This window comes from Onychomys torridus, chromosome 3, assembly GCF_903995425.1.
Source record: "Onychomys torridus chromosome 3, mOncTor1.1, whole genome shotgun sequence".
NCBI lineage: Eukaryota > Metazoa > Chordata > Mammalia > Rodentia > Cricetidae > Onychomys > Onychomys torridus.
In genome coordinates this window covers 22,531,176-22,545,084 of record NC_050445.1, presented here as the reverse complement: position 1 = coordinate 22,545,084, position 13,909 = coordinate 22,531,176, and the positions used below count along the sequence as shown (strand labels likewise).

Here is a 13,909-nt window from a genome sequence, read left to right as displayed (position 1 = left end):
TTCCAGTTGTGATCCAAGTGCGTCTCAAGGGCGGAGGCTGGGCTGAACGTATGGGTGTGTGAGTGGGTGCTGAGTGGAAGTCAATGCCTACCCCTCATCCCATTCCCTTTCGACTTCTGCAGCCACACCTCAGCTTCTGTCTGTGTGGGGATGATGCCCATTATGTTTTTGGGGAAAAGAAAATTGTTTGTTTGTTTTTTTAAGTTTCATAACTCATCGACAAATGAAGAAACAGAAGAACGAAGCCATTAAACAACCTGCCTTACATGACATTATCCAATGCACATTCTTGGAAGGACATCAAACTAAATTTATCACAGTCGGCTACTTATGCAAAGTAGCTTTACAAATCTTCACTGTATGGCATCACTTCAAACCTTCCTTTAATACAAACCAGGTATAAGACATAAGCAACCAAATAAAGTCTACAAGCAGCTCTTTGTGGGCTTGTAGTGAGGCGGCCTACGGTAGAGAGGACAGCTTGTGCACTTTCTGAGGCTCCAGCTGAGAAAATAACCTGGCTCATTGTTGGTTAGTGTGGTCAGTGGTATCAACTTCTCATTCCTGGGTCTTAAGGACATCAACCAAAACCCATGGTAAAAATCATATATGTGAACATGGGAGTGTTAAGCACAGTCCGTCACTCTGCAACACATGGACATGGTCTGAGAAGCACAGAAGTGTTCTTAAAGCAGAGACTGTAACAGTGTACTGAGGACATCTCACAGCACAGTGCTTCTGGCCTGCTTAAAAGCATTGGAGTTAGTGAGTTAAAACTGAAACTGGAGTAAGGCCTGCTCTAAGTTTCCTTTGTTCTTCATTTCTTTTGTTCCTAGTCTCCTGAGGTTTTTTTTTTTTTTTTTTTTTTTTTTTTTTTTTTTTCTCCCATTTCCTTGTTTGCACTCCATCTTTGCTCTTTAAAAATCTCCCAACCGAAAAAAGCTTTTCAGAATTTGGGGGTTTCTCTCAGTGAGAGCACAGTAAGGATTTAGTCCTCAGCATAAAAACAAACAAACAAAACCACCACCAACTTTAAAGACTGCTTTCCTCATCGTTATATTCTGCTTATGCTACACTGAAAGAACAAGCCTTGAACTTGGCAATGAATCAGCTTTTTGCCTAGTCAGTTTTATTCGAGTTCAGTGTTGGCTAGTAGAGATCACCAGTCCTTAGTTTACAAAACACCCCAGGTGATGGCTCTTCAAAAACAGACAACCTATGCAACAGAAATGTGAGGGTGGCATGGAGGGAGTATGAAGAATAACGTGCAGATTCGGGTGGACATAGCAAGACCAGAAGCTAAGTTATGTTCCAGCAAGACAGCTTCCATCCTGGTATGTACAAAGAGAGAAGAAGGTTTACAGCCCTGTTTGTTTTCTGTTTATCCACCACGACTTTAAGTCCATATACACATCCTTTGCAGCACAGGATCTGGTTTAACAAATGTTGAAGGGTCTGCTGTATGTAAGGGACTGTGCTGGTCACTCAGAGATTAGACAGAGAACAAAACAAAATTCTAACCACTGGACTTATTATACTTGAGGACTGGGTGCCCCAGAGAGGATAATCAGGTAGGCAAACTAAGTAAGAGAGATGTGTCAGAGGATGAGCAGTGAAGTGCTTTAAAAGACAGATCTGCCTTTGCAGGTCAGTGGTATGGAGGGCACCGAGGGTGTTAAGACTTGTACACTTTGGCTTCTAGAGGTGAACAGGGCAGAGACCAGCGGTTACATTCATCTGAGTGGAACTTAGCATCACTAGTAAGAAAAGGTCGCATGATTTCACATTCTGAAGTACAGCCAGTAGTATTTACTGATGAGCGGAACTGGGCTGAGAGAGAAAGGACTCAGTGGGAAGAGTGGTAATGCCACCAACCCACAGCAGGAACAGATTTAGAAGAACAAGAAATGGGGTAACTTTTGTCATTGGAAGCTTGAGATGCTTACTGATACCGATGAGTAAGCCCCAAGGCTCAGTGGATTGCATATACATTTGAGAGTCACTGGAGTATAAATATTAAGGCCATGAGACCAGATGAGGTCATCAAGAACATGAGGACAGATAGAAAAGAGGTTCAAGGACAGAGCTTTTAAGAAGAAAACTTTGCAGTGAAGTTGATATGTGAAGAAGACCATCCCTTTTGTTTCAGAGAGGAAACTCCAAGCCTGTGTAAGGAGCAGGGAGAGAGTCAACTTTGAGCCTGTGTAAGGAGCAGGGAGAGAGTCAGCTCCCACCTGTGTAAGGAGCAGGGAGAGGGTCAACTCTGAGCCTGTGTAAGGAGCAGGGAGAGAGTCAACTCTGAGCCTGTGTGAGGAACAGGGAGAGAGTCAGCTCCCAACCTGTGTAAGGAGCAGGGAGAGAGTCAGCTCCCACCTGTGTAAGGAGCAGGGAGAGGGTCAACTCCTGAGCCTGTGTAAGGAGCAGGGAGAGGGTCAACTCTGAGCCTGTGTAAGGAGTAGGGAGAGACTTAACAATAGTTGGCTACCAACTCCAAACACTCACCTTCCTTACCAAGGACTGGCCTATTGAACAGAACCTCTCAAAAATTCCTCCTGAGCTGGAAGCAAAGCTGAGGCAAACTCTCTAGTTGAGAGGTAGGCAGGGACATGGCATGAGAGGCTTCTTGAAGGACTCTAGTACTCTTATTTTGACACCTTGACTGGCCGGTGAAATTTGAACATCTGGAGGCAACACAGGGCAGTTGGCCCATGACTCCTCCATTTCTCTCTCTCTCTCTCTCTCTCTCTCTCTCTCTCTCTCTCTCTCTCTCTCTCCCTCCCTCCCTCCCTCCCTCCCTGCCCCAGTATAGCCCAGACTGACTCAGAAGTGGCAATCCTCCTAATTCTGCCTCCTGAGTACGAGATTGTAAGTGTATGCCACCAAGTTAAGCTGCCATTGTTCTTTATAGCAGAAGAGAGTTGCAATGGGGTATTCCCTAAACACTAAAATGGTAGAACTGGGAATAGGGATAGTGTATTAGTTTTACATGGGAGGTAAGAAATTACCACATTTAGTGGCTTAAAACAACAGCTAGGGCAAGATGGCTCAGTAGTAAAAGTACTTGCTACCAAGCCTGACAATCGGAATTTGATCACTAGGACTCATGTGGTGGAAGGACAGAACTCCTGAGAGTTGTCCTCTGACCTCCACACATGTGTGCCTGTTGTGCACACATACCACACACACACACATCACACATAGGCACACACATCATACACACACATATCATACATGCACAGAATATACACACAAACATCACACATACAAATAATATATATATACACATCACATACACACAGACACATATACACACATATCATCCACACACATCATACATACACACAAAGTAAAACAAGTAAGTGTAAAACATTTAAGGATTTTTTAAAAAGATCAATTTTATTTTTAATTATGTATGTGGGGGTGGGTATGTGTATGTGAGTGCAGGTGCCCCAGGAAGCCAGAGGTATCAGACCCCGCTGAGTCTGGAATTACAGGCAGTTGTGAGCCATGAGACATCAGTGCTGGGACCAAACGTGGGTCCTCTGCACAGCAGTATGTCTCCTGACCACAGTGCCATCTCTTCATTCCCCCACTCCACGTTACTAAGTTAGAAAACAACATCTATTTATTATTGCAGAGCTTCTGACTATCAGAAGTCTGGGCACAGCTGCTCCATGGGAAAGAAGTGGGGGAGCTGGGTAGGGGCAGGGGAGGGTAACTTATTCCTGGCTCTGTAAGCCTGGCTAACAACTCAGGTCTGGGAGTTCATAGGCTCAGGTAGGCAGGGAACTTATTACTGATGTTTAAATGGACAAAGCAGGGATCTGCCTTTTAAATATCTTTGCTTATACCCATAGACAAGAGTGGCTCCACGCTTCCATGAGGGAAGCCTCTCCAGACAGAAAGGTCAGTGATGAGAACAGACACTCACAGCTATCCAAGATGCAGAGAATAAGCAATGGCTGTGGGTCCAGCCTGAAGCAAGACAGGTACACCACCTCCTCTAAGTCCCAGGAGTATTGCAGAAGGGGAGGTGGGAAGAAAATAAGAGCCAGGAGATAGAGTAAAGGCTATGAAACATCATTCTTTAGATTCAGTACAACTATTGCAATTACAACTACAGTTACCTGCACTGGACCCACATAAGATCAGCTCTAGCAATAATAAGTCAAAGAACAGGGAATGGGGAGGGCTCCCTGGTCTCCACCTTTATCTCTGAACTATTGGCTATTGATAGACTCTGGGAAATGGGGAACCACTGTCTTTAGTTGTGTACCCACTGCTAAGACCACTAGCCTTCAAAGTCATGGTCACACAGACAGCCTTGGTTAATCTAGTGGGTCACAAAACAAAGTGAATAGCCATGAATGCAAGACAGGAATTTGTGGGAAGCGTGTTTGTAGTTTTTTGTTTTGTTTTTTGTTTTTTAACTCTTTGCTCTTTGGGGGCCTACCATCCAGCTCCCAAATAAATTCATGGATTCTTACTTACAAATGCCTGGCCTTAGCTTGGCTTGTTTCTAGCCAGTTTTTCTTAACTTATCTACCTTTTGACTCTGGGCTTTTACCTTTCTCTATTCTATATTCCTTTCTTTCCTTCTTACTCTGTGGCTGGTTATATAGCTGGGTGGCTAGCCCCTGGTGTCCTCCTCTCCTCCTTTTCCGTTTCTTCTCTTTCTTCTCTCTTCTCTCTCCTTCTATTTATTCTCTCTGCCTGGCAGTCCCAACTATTTCTCTCTCCTGCCTACCTATTGGTCATTCAGATCTTTATTAGACCAATCAGATGTTTTAGAAAGGCAAAGTAGCACAGCTTTACAGAGTTAAACAAATTTAACATAAAAGAATGCAACACATCTTTGCATCATTAAACAAATATTCCACATCTTAAATGTCACATATCTTAAAATAATATTCCACAACAGGTGTTGATGTGGTGGTTGGGAAGTGGGAGATGAGAGTGGCCAATATGTATTTTGTGTGTATGTGAAACTGTCTAAAACAAATTTAATTAATAGATTAATAATAATAGTCTGTAGTAGTACTAGCAGTAGTCTAGCCACACGGATCACTGGCTCTCCCTCTCTGAGTCACAGCATGCTCAAATCAGTGTTGATCAGGCTACATTCCCATCTAGAAGCTTACTGGGGAAGGACCTGTTTCTAAGCTTCACAAGCTGTTACAACAGTTAATTTCCTTGTTACTGTAGTTTGCTTCTGTCCAGCCAGCCATGGAAAGGATATTCAGTCTCTCTTTAGGGAAGGGTCAGAGACAGAGCTTCATTGGTAAAGTCCTTCTGTGCAATCATGAGGACCTGAGTTTGGCCTTCTAGGACTCACATAAAATGCTGAGTACAGTGGTGTATGCATAATAACCTCAGCACAGGGGAGGAAGAACCAGTCAGGTTCCTGTACTTGCAGGTCTGCCAATCTCTCCTACACAGTCAGCTCTGGGCCAAGGAGACAACAATTTAAAAAAACAAGGTGCCTGGCTCCCAGGGTTGTCCCCTGAACACAACATAGGCAGGCAGGCACACACATGTACACACACACATGAACATGCACCCATACACCTTACCTGTCTGTCAGGGCTATTCAGGAGAATTTTCTTTTCTTTCATCCAGAGTCAACTGATAAAGGACCTTAATTACACTGACAAAGTCCTTTCCTCTTTACAATGGAATGTAAAACTCTATTGTCATATTTTATCAGTTAAAGCAAGTCACAAGTTTTGCTCTTGCTTGGGGGAGGGTTGAGATCGTCATGGTCATTTTGGACTTTTCCCCATCACTGTGATGGTCCAAGAAATTCAACCTTGAAGTTACATTCTACTTTAGACACACTTCTCATTGCTATAAAGAAAACAAAATAGCTGACATAAACAAGGAGGGGAGATGTGTTATAGCTCAGAGTTTCAAAGGCTTTGTTGACTGTGGCCAATTATGAGGCCATCATAGCATGGGAACATGAGGCAGAGGCTGCTACCTCCTGCTAGAAAGGAGGCAAGAGAGAGGAAGGGACCGGGAACTAGGTCTGTCCTTCAGAAGCATGTCCTTCAAAAGCTACTTACTTTTTGAAAGAAGGAAAAATTATAATTCCATGCTATAGAACCAGTAACAGGAATGCATGTATGATAAGAATGAGGATGGTGTCACAAAGATTTTAATATGCAAAACAGCAAAATAATTTAATAATTCTCTAGTCTATATTTTCCCATAACTTCCCATATAATTAAAATGTCATTCTAGTCCTCTGTAGTTCAATACCTGAGACTACCTGGAGTAGTCTAAAAATAACATATAGGTGATAGTACATACCTATAATTCCAGCACTCAGGAGGCTGAGGCAGGAGGATTGGGAGCTTGAGGCCCTGTCACAACAAACAAAATAGTAACTGTGCTGGCTAGTTTTAGGTTAACTTGACACAGCTAGAGTCATATGAGAAGAGGGAACCTTAATTGAGAAAATGTTTCCATGAGATTGACCTGTAGGCAAGCCTGTAGGGCATTTTTAAAATTAGTGACTTACTTGGGAGGGCCCAGCCCATTGTAAGTGGTGCCACCCCTGGGCTGGTCCTGGGTTCTATAAAAAAGCAGGTTGAGCAAGCCATGGGGAACAAGCCAGTAAGCAGCACTCCTCTATGGCCTCTGCATCAGCTCCTGCCTGCAGGCTCCTGCCTAGTTTGAGTTTCTGCTTTGGTTTCCCTCAATGGCCTGTGATTCAGGATGTGTAAACCAAATAAGCCCTTTCCTTCCCAAGTTGCTTTCAGTCATGGTGTTTTACCACAGCAAAAGAAACCCTAACCAATACACTAACTTCACATATTGGGGTTATTGTGCTGATTATAAACATCTATCACTATAATCCAGGTCACTACTATACAACTGCAGTCTAGCAGGGAAGCTGAATACAGTTCCTGTTTCCAACCATAACAGGCACAGAAGACAATCGCTGATAAAACATTCTAGGTAGGCTCAGCAATGAGGCAGTATGACACAAGCTTGTCTGAGTCAGAGAGTATGACATGATTATTTTTGAATACCAGAAGACTCCTTCAAGACTTGGATAAAATGTCTTGCTTATAAGGCTAAACACAGCTTTTGAGGGATTATTACCACACTTTACTATTTTATATGCATTTTAAACTTAACTGTATTTATTGGGGCACTGTTGTACTACATTTTACCTGAACTGATGACAGCAGTCCATGGTTCTTCTGTGCCACAACTTCCACTCACATGAGAAAGTTATAGGACTTTCAGCATAGCTAGCCGATGACAGCGAATACCATTTTGTATCAAAATCCAGTTCCAGCACGGGTGTGATGCCTATTCTTGGTTGTCAACTTGACGACCTCTGGTGGAATTATCTAAGCTTCAAAAATGGAAGGCATACCAGTGAGTGTAATGGGTAGCCATCCCAGCCTTGGCCTGGAAGTTCCAACCCCCATTGAGTCTTCCGTAATGGTCACGCCCACAAGGCAGGGCTAAGAGAGGACGCTGAAGACCCAGGATCGAGAGGAGAGGTCTCTCTTGGTTCCAGGACCCTGGACGCTGGAGGTAGACCCAGCAGAGTTCTCCAGAGAACACCGCCAGACTATGCCATACCTTTCCCAGACCCTGCAACCTACCCCTTCATTTGTAAGTTACCCCACAAAATAAACCTCCCTTTTAACTATGTGGAGTGGCCTTAATAATTTCACCAATAAGTGAGGGATTTTTTTTCTTCTTAATTTGAAGTAAGAAGATCCATTTCTAATCCACATCCTGAGGCAGGAAGACACATACCTTTAATCTTGATCTTGGAGGCAGGAAGACACACCTTGAATCTGGGCCACACCCTGTGCTGGAAGTCTATATAAGGACATGGAAAAAGGAAGCTTTTGCTCTTTGCCTGCTTGCTCGAGCCTTCCTAGCAAGTCCATTCCTTCACTGGCATTAGGGCCAACTTCTTTGGGACCCAGCATCTACTGAAGACCAGCTGAGGCATCCAGCCTTGTGGACAGATCAACTTCTGTATTCTTGGGCTTTCTGTTCATAACATTGTTGGACTAGATGGACCATAGCCTGCTTGTAAGTCATTCTAATAAATCCCCATTGTCCAGGAATTTAGAAATATAAATTATGAGCTTCAGAGATGGAAACTGACAGTCATCAGCTCTAAAGGTTGACTGCTAACAATGGCTGTCTGCTTTACAGCCAGCTCCTCTGTCAACAACAGCCAGGGGTTAACTTTTAACCCCCTTATAGCCAACAACTACCTGGACCAAAGTTAACTTTTAATAGTTGTTTCTACATGACTTCTAGCATGCATCCCATGCCTGATACTACAAAAGTGGGCCAGTACCCACCTCCATTGCCACAACCTCAGAATTCCAAAACTAGCTGTGGTCTCAGCTAGCTGATAAACTTCTGTACTCTGTGGTGTTTCATTTTTTTCATTTTTTTTTAATTTTTCTGGAATAAAGTTTGCTTCTGGTTTAATAGATTTTGGTGGTCTGTCCTCCATTATTGTGAGACCCCGGACCCAACATATATATGTGTACACACACACACACACACACACACACACACACACACACATTCATTTTAGAAGTTGTGCTACTTGCCAGGCATTGGTGGCACATGCCTTTAATCCCAGCACTTAGGAGGCAGAGGCAGGTGGATCTTTGTGAGTTCGAGGCCAGCCTGGTTTACAGAGCAAGATCCAGGAAAGGTGCAAAGCTACACAGAGAAATCCTGTCTTGAAAAAAAACAAACAAACAAAAAAAGAAGTTGTGCTACTTTCTAGAACCCTGACTAATACGATGTGTGTAACAATTAGATCATTAGGTCTTTGTAGGTCAAAGACCAGGAATTGTTCAGTGTTTGTATTTTTGAAGTAATGTTAATGGTGGGTTATCTGAGAATTCATGCAAGGACTGCAGGATTGTGAGATGTTGGTTAATTTTCCAATTCTTTTCAACTCATGACACCCACTCTACTATTGAATGTAGGACTTGTGCTGGGTGTTGAGGACACCATGCTGATGAAGTCATAGTCTCTGCTGTCACATGGTCCTTTAATTTCTCTGTCATCTTACAATCACAATTCCTTCCAGAGAACTTCTAAGAAATCTCTAATGGGTAGAACCCTGGAGTTCTAGGAAACACAGTTCACCTATCTCCAAAGGATGACTCAGATCATTTCGTGTAATTTTAGTTTTACAAACTTGAAAAGTGCTTTAGTGCTCTCCCGTGTTGGATACTTATTGCAGGAACAAAATCCCTGATAGAGGCAGCGTGAGGAAGGAAGAGTTTATTGTGGCTCATCGTCCCCGGAGACAGTCCATCGAAGGCTTGACAGCAAGAGCTGGCAGTGGCTCTTCGCCTGGCATCCCCAGTCAGGAATGAGCCAAGAATGCCCATGCTCAGCTAGCTTTCCTTTTTACATGCAGTGAGGAATGATGTCCACTGAAGAGTGGGTTTTCCCACTTCAACTAACCTAATCTACAGAATCCATCACAGACATGCCCAGAGGCTTATGTTAGTGATTATTCTAGATCCCCATTAAGGTGTCAATCAGTGTTAACCATCACAATAGAAGCTTAAACATCAATGTTGAAATTTTGTCCCTCTTGCTGTTTTGCAGGGCTAGTGATCAAATTTGGGCCTAGGACTGGAGCATGCTCGGCAACTGCTCGACCATTGAGCTGGATTCCCAGGCCCAACATTGAGAAATTCTTTAACAAGCACATCCCATGTAGAGTTAAGGTACAGCTATGAGGTACACAAACACCCTAGGGTGAGCCACACATTGACACTCATTCCTTTACTCAACATTGTCTCTCGGTGATGAAGCCCTTAGGGATTGAATGGAAAACTCTTATCTCCAAAAAGTGAACAAGAAAACCAACCTACCACTTTTCCATTATGTTAAGATCAAGAAAAGTGGAAAATATCTTGTCCACAAGAATAAAAACTTAAAGATACTAAACTCACATGTACCCCTGTAAAACTGACTTCTGTGGCTGTAAGCTGCCTAGTGACCTCAGTATAAACACTGTTATGAAGGCAAGCACATGGGAGGCAATTCTGCCACTTTGGTTACTTCAGTAGTGTGTCAGGCAATGCTTTTTTGTATTGATCGAATAAGCTCATAAAACAAAGAGACTTTTGGACTACTCAGTAAAAGTCTGCATTAAACACTGTTTTTATGTGTGACTCCTGCTTGCAGTTATGAAAGTTTGCCTTCCACCTACAAGTTGCCATTATCGCAAAGGTGAAATTTTAGCACATGGCTAAAATGTTCTACAGTTACAGCTTTATGATTCAGCATCAGTAACTCAGAGTGAGATCATAGGCAGCGTCATACTCTTTTGCCTGTGAAGGGAAGCTCAGGGAATGGCAGGAACACTTTGAATTTAGACTCTGGTTCCTGCGAGATCCATAATTTGTCTCTCAGCTCTTACCTGATCAGAAGGTGCTTTCGGGAAAGATTTTAATGCTGAATTTGGCTCGCTAAGCATGTGATCTCCAGCTCCCCGCCCCCACACACACCTTACAATGGAGCAGGCAGAAATTTTTACCAGCTTTTTGTGGAAAAGATTCCAGCTTGGTACAATGCCATCAGCACACACCAATGTGTGTTTTCTCTTTGGAGCTTCAAATTCTTGCAACCAACCAAAAATAAATCAAGCCAGGCATCAAGGCACCAAAAGAATACTACTGGGAATAAGCTGCACTACCTGACACTTACATGTAAACAACACGTCTGAAGCAAGCTTGGCCTGGTACATTTGGACACTTTGTAAATGTAATCTGCTTACTAAAAACGGCTAGACCGGGGTGCATTAACCCTGGAAATAAGTTTTAAAAGCTGCCCCTTAACACAAACGACACGACACGACAATCAAAAGATGCCCACAAGTAGAAAAACAACTGGCAGGCTGTTTTCAGTTCAAGCTGAGGACACTTGAACCACTCACTGCAAAGCCCTCGGCACCAGATGGCTCCACCAACTCCGAGAAGCTGGCTCGCGACCCCACCAACCCGGCTTCTGCACCACACTCATCCCGGGGGCTTCCCTCCCGCGTAGCCCCGCCCCCTTCCGCTCTACTGCCTCGGTGGAGCTAGGGTGGGAGGGTCAAAGTCTGCTCATTTGCATGCGCCAATGGCTGCGTTGCATGCAAATGAGGTCGGCCGTGGTTGGCTGAGGGCTGGCCCCATAACTCGGGAATCGGTCCCTTTGTCCTCCAGTGGCCCGGAGGCAGCCGTGCCGTCGTCGCTTGCCGAGACTTAGGCGAGCGGCAGGCGGGTGGGAGCGAGCGCTGAGCGGGCGCCGCGCACTGGGGGGGCAGGAGCAGCCCGCGCCGCGTGAAGGGACTCGCGCTTGCAATATGACTTTGGAGGAATTCTCGGCTGCAGAGCAGAAGACCGAAAGGTAAGTGTGCCTGCGATCTCGGTGGCCGCTGCTCCTCCCGCAACCCCGGGGATCCCGCTGACTCGCTGTCGCCCTGCCCGTCCGCAGGATGGACACGGTGGGAGATGCCCTGGAGGAAGTGCTCAGCAAGGCGCGGAGTCAGCGCACCATCACCGTCGGCGTGTACGAGGCCGCCAAGCTGCTCAATGTGTAAGTGGCCCCGGCCGCCCCCGCCACCCGCCTGCCCTCCTGCCTGTTTCTACCCGGTGCTCCCCGGGAGCGTGTGCACTCACCGCTGCCCATGCTGTCCGCAGTGACCCCGACAACGTGGTTCTGTGCCTGCTGGCTGCGGACGAGGACGACGACAGGGACGTGGCTCTGCAGATCCATTTCACCCTCATCCAGGCGTTCTGCTGCGAGAACGACATCAACATCCTGCGGGTCAGCAACCCCGGCCGGCTAGCTGAGCTGCTGCTGCTGGAGACCGACGCGGGCCCGGCGGAGAGCGGGGGCGCCGCGCAGCCCCCTGACCTGCACTGCGTGCTGGTGACGGTAAGGGACCCGGGGTTGCAGCCCGGAATCTGCTGGGGTGGACCTCGGCCGTGCTGGACGCTGATCTCGCGGGGGTTCTGATGGTGCCGAGCGTGTCTAAGCTCGTGGGTGGCCTCCAGCGGCAGAAGATATCCCTGTGAGTCAGCAGGCTGCCCAGCTACCCCTGCCTACCTCTGCACTACCTCGCGTGACTAATTCTTTGAGCAGGACAGATTAGATAGAGCCAAATAAATTCCTGGCTCACCCTTCATTAAGAAGTCAGCTTCATTCTTCATATGCTGTCAAAGCTAAAGATAGAAATAGTGTAGGAGACAGAGCCTTATTAATTCCCTGGAGATACTCTGAAGTGTACAGAGTGGAATTCTTTACTCTGCACATTTGTGTTTGTTTTAGATGGGCCCTTTCCATCCACCCACCCCCTTTAAAAATCTCTGATGGGTGGATAGTATTTTCAGAGAGAAATGTGCTGTCTTGGTCTTGTTTTTTGTTTTTGTCCCTTCTCTGTTTTGACTGGTGTAGGGAAGTGGCAGCCTGATTACCTTTGCTGCCAGTGAAAAAGTGCCATGCATCGTCAGGGAAGATAAGAACTGGCGTTAGCTGCCTTGCCCTGCAGCTCTCACATCGTTGTGTGCACAGAATGTTTTTCAGAACTATTTTACTTATGACCCCACTGGGGTACTGCTTGGTAGGGCAGACTTATGAATGATAACCTCATGCACAATGGTACAGATAATTACGCAAAGCTCTGTGTGGCGCTGTGTGCATTACAGGTGTTTAGACTTTGCCAAATGCTGTTTAACAGAAGGTTCAGGTTTTGGCCCTTTACTCAAAGTAGAACAATTGGTAGTATAAGCTGATCATCTTATGGGGAAGTAATTTTTCTAAATTTGTTCTCAGAACCCACATTCATCACAATGGAAGGATCCTGCCTTAAGTCAACTTATTTGCTTTTGCCGGGAAAGTCGCTACATGGATCAGTGGGTTCCAGTGATTAATCTCCCCGAACGGTGATGGCATCTGAATGGAAATAACTGAACCAGATTGCACTGAAGTTTTGAAATACCTTTGTAGTTACTCAAGCAGTTACTCCCTACGCTGATGCAAGGATTACAGAAACTGTTGTCAAGGGGCTGAGTGAGTTCAACTACATGGGGGCTAGAAGGTGAGTCTGCCCATGGAGAGAGGTGAATATAAAGAAGGAAGCTGTGTCGAAACAGAAATCTAAGTCAAAAGAGACAAAAACTACCAAGAACCGTGCAAGAAAGAAAACTATTGATTTTGGATGGCCGAGTTACATCGAAATAAGCCAAATATCGCTTTGTTGGAACCTTAAATGTGTAGCAGTAGTTTGGGTTTTTTGTTTTGTTTTTGTTTTTCCTGTCTTTATGCCCTCAAGTAAAAGGAAAGTGAAAAGGAATAATTGTATTTTAAAGCCACAGGTTAATGTATTTTGATGAGATGTTAAATTCTCAGAAGTTTTATTATAAATCGTACTAAGTTATTTTATGACATGAAAGGTTATTTATGATGAAGTTTTTGAAGCACAATATCTAAAATAAACTGGTATGGAATAATTGCATCATTTCTCAATGTGTGGTTTGTGTTTTACAACAGTGACTCTATTAACATTGTATTGAAGCCTTGCTTTACACCAGGCAGAAAAAAAATGGGTGATTTTTGATGGCTTGGGTGAGGGGAAAAGGAATGTTTAGAGCTTCACCTTGCAAAGTCTGAACAACTACAATTGGTTATTTTAATGCTATAAAAATTATGCAGCATGTGGAAGCAGAGAGGAGGGCAACCAAGGCTGCTTGAAAGGTGTGTAAAGCTTTTGCCAAGGAGAAATCCTTTTATTAGGGTCCGAAATGAGCTTAATTTCTCTAGCCAGAGAGAGGAAAGGGATATTGCTGACAGCTGCAGCAGTTTGTGCAAAGGTGTGGAGGCCTGAAAGATCACGGTCTGC

At 44.8% G+C, this 13,909-nt stretch overlaps 1 protein-coding gene across 1 annotated transcript; it reads left to right on the top strand.

Annotated features, from left to right (window-relative positions):
• Positions 1–11,216: 11,216 nt before the first annotated feature.
• Positions 11,217–13,528, top strand: Gadd45a (growth arrest and DNA damage inducible alpha). Its single transcript, XM_036180235.1, has 4 exons — positions 11,217–11,415; positions 11,503–11,604; positions 11,709–11,946; positions 12,844–13,528. The coding sequence occupies exons 1-4, from the start codon at positions 11,372–11,374 to the stop codon at positions 12,955–12,957; spliced, it is 498 nt and encodes a 165-aa protein (XP_036036128.1). The 5' UTR covers positions 11,217–11,371; the 3' UTR covers positions 12,958–13,528.
• Positions 13,529–13,909: the final 381 nt, after the last annotated feature.

What these genes read in the sequence shown, in the direction of transcription:
- Gadd45a (XM_036180235.1), top strand. Translation starts at nt 11,372, where the DNA reads ATGACTTTGGAGGAATTCTCGGCTGCAGAGCAGAAGACCGAAAG. An exon ending in GCAGAGCAGAAGACCGAAAG is followed by an intron (nt 11,416 to 11,502) that starts GTAAGTGTGCCT and finishes GCCCGTCCGCAG; the next exon opens with GATGGACACGGTGGGAGATG. An exon ending in GCCGCCAAGCTGCTCAATGT is followed by an intron (nt 11,605 to 11,708) that starts GTAAGTGGCCCC and finishes TGCTGTCCGCAG; the next exon opens with TGACCCCGACAACGTGGTTC.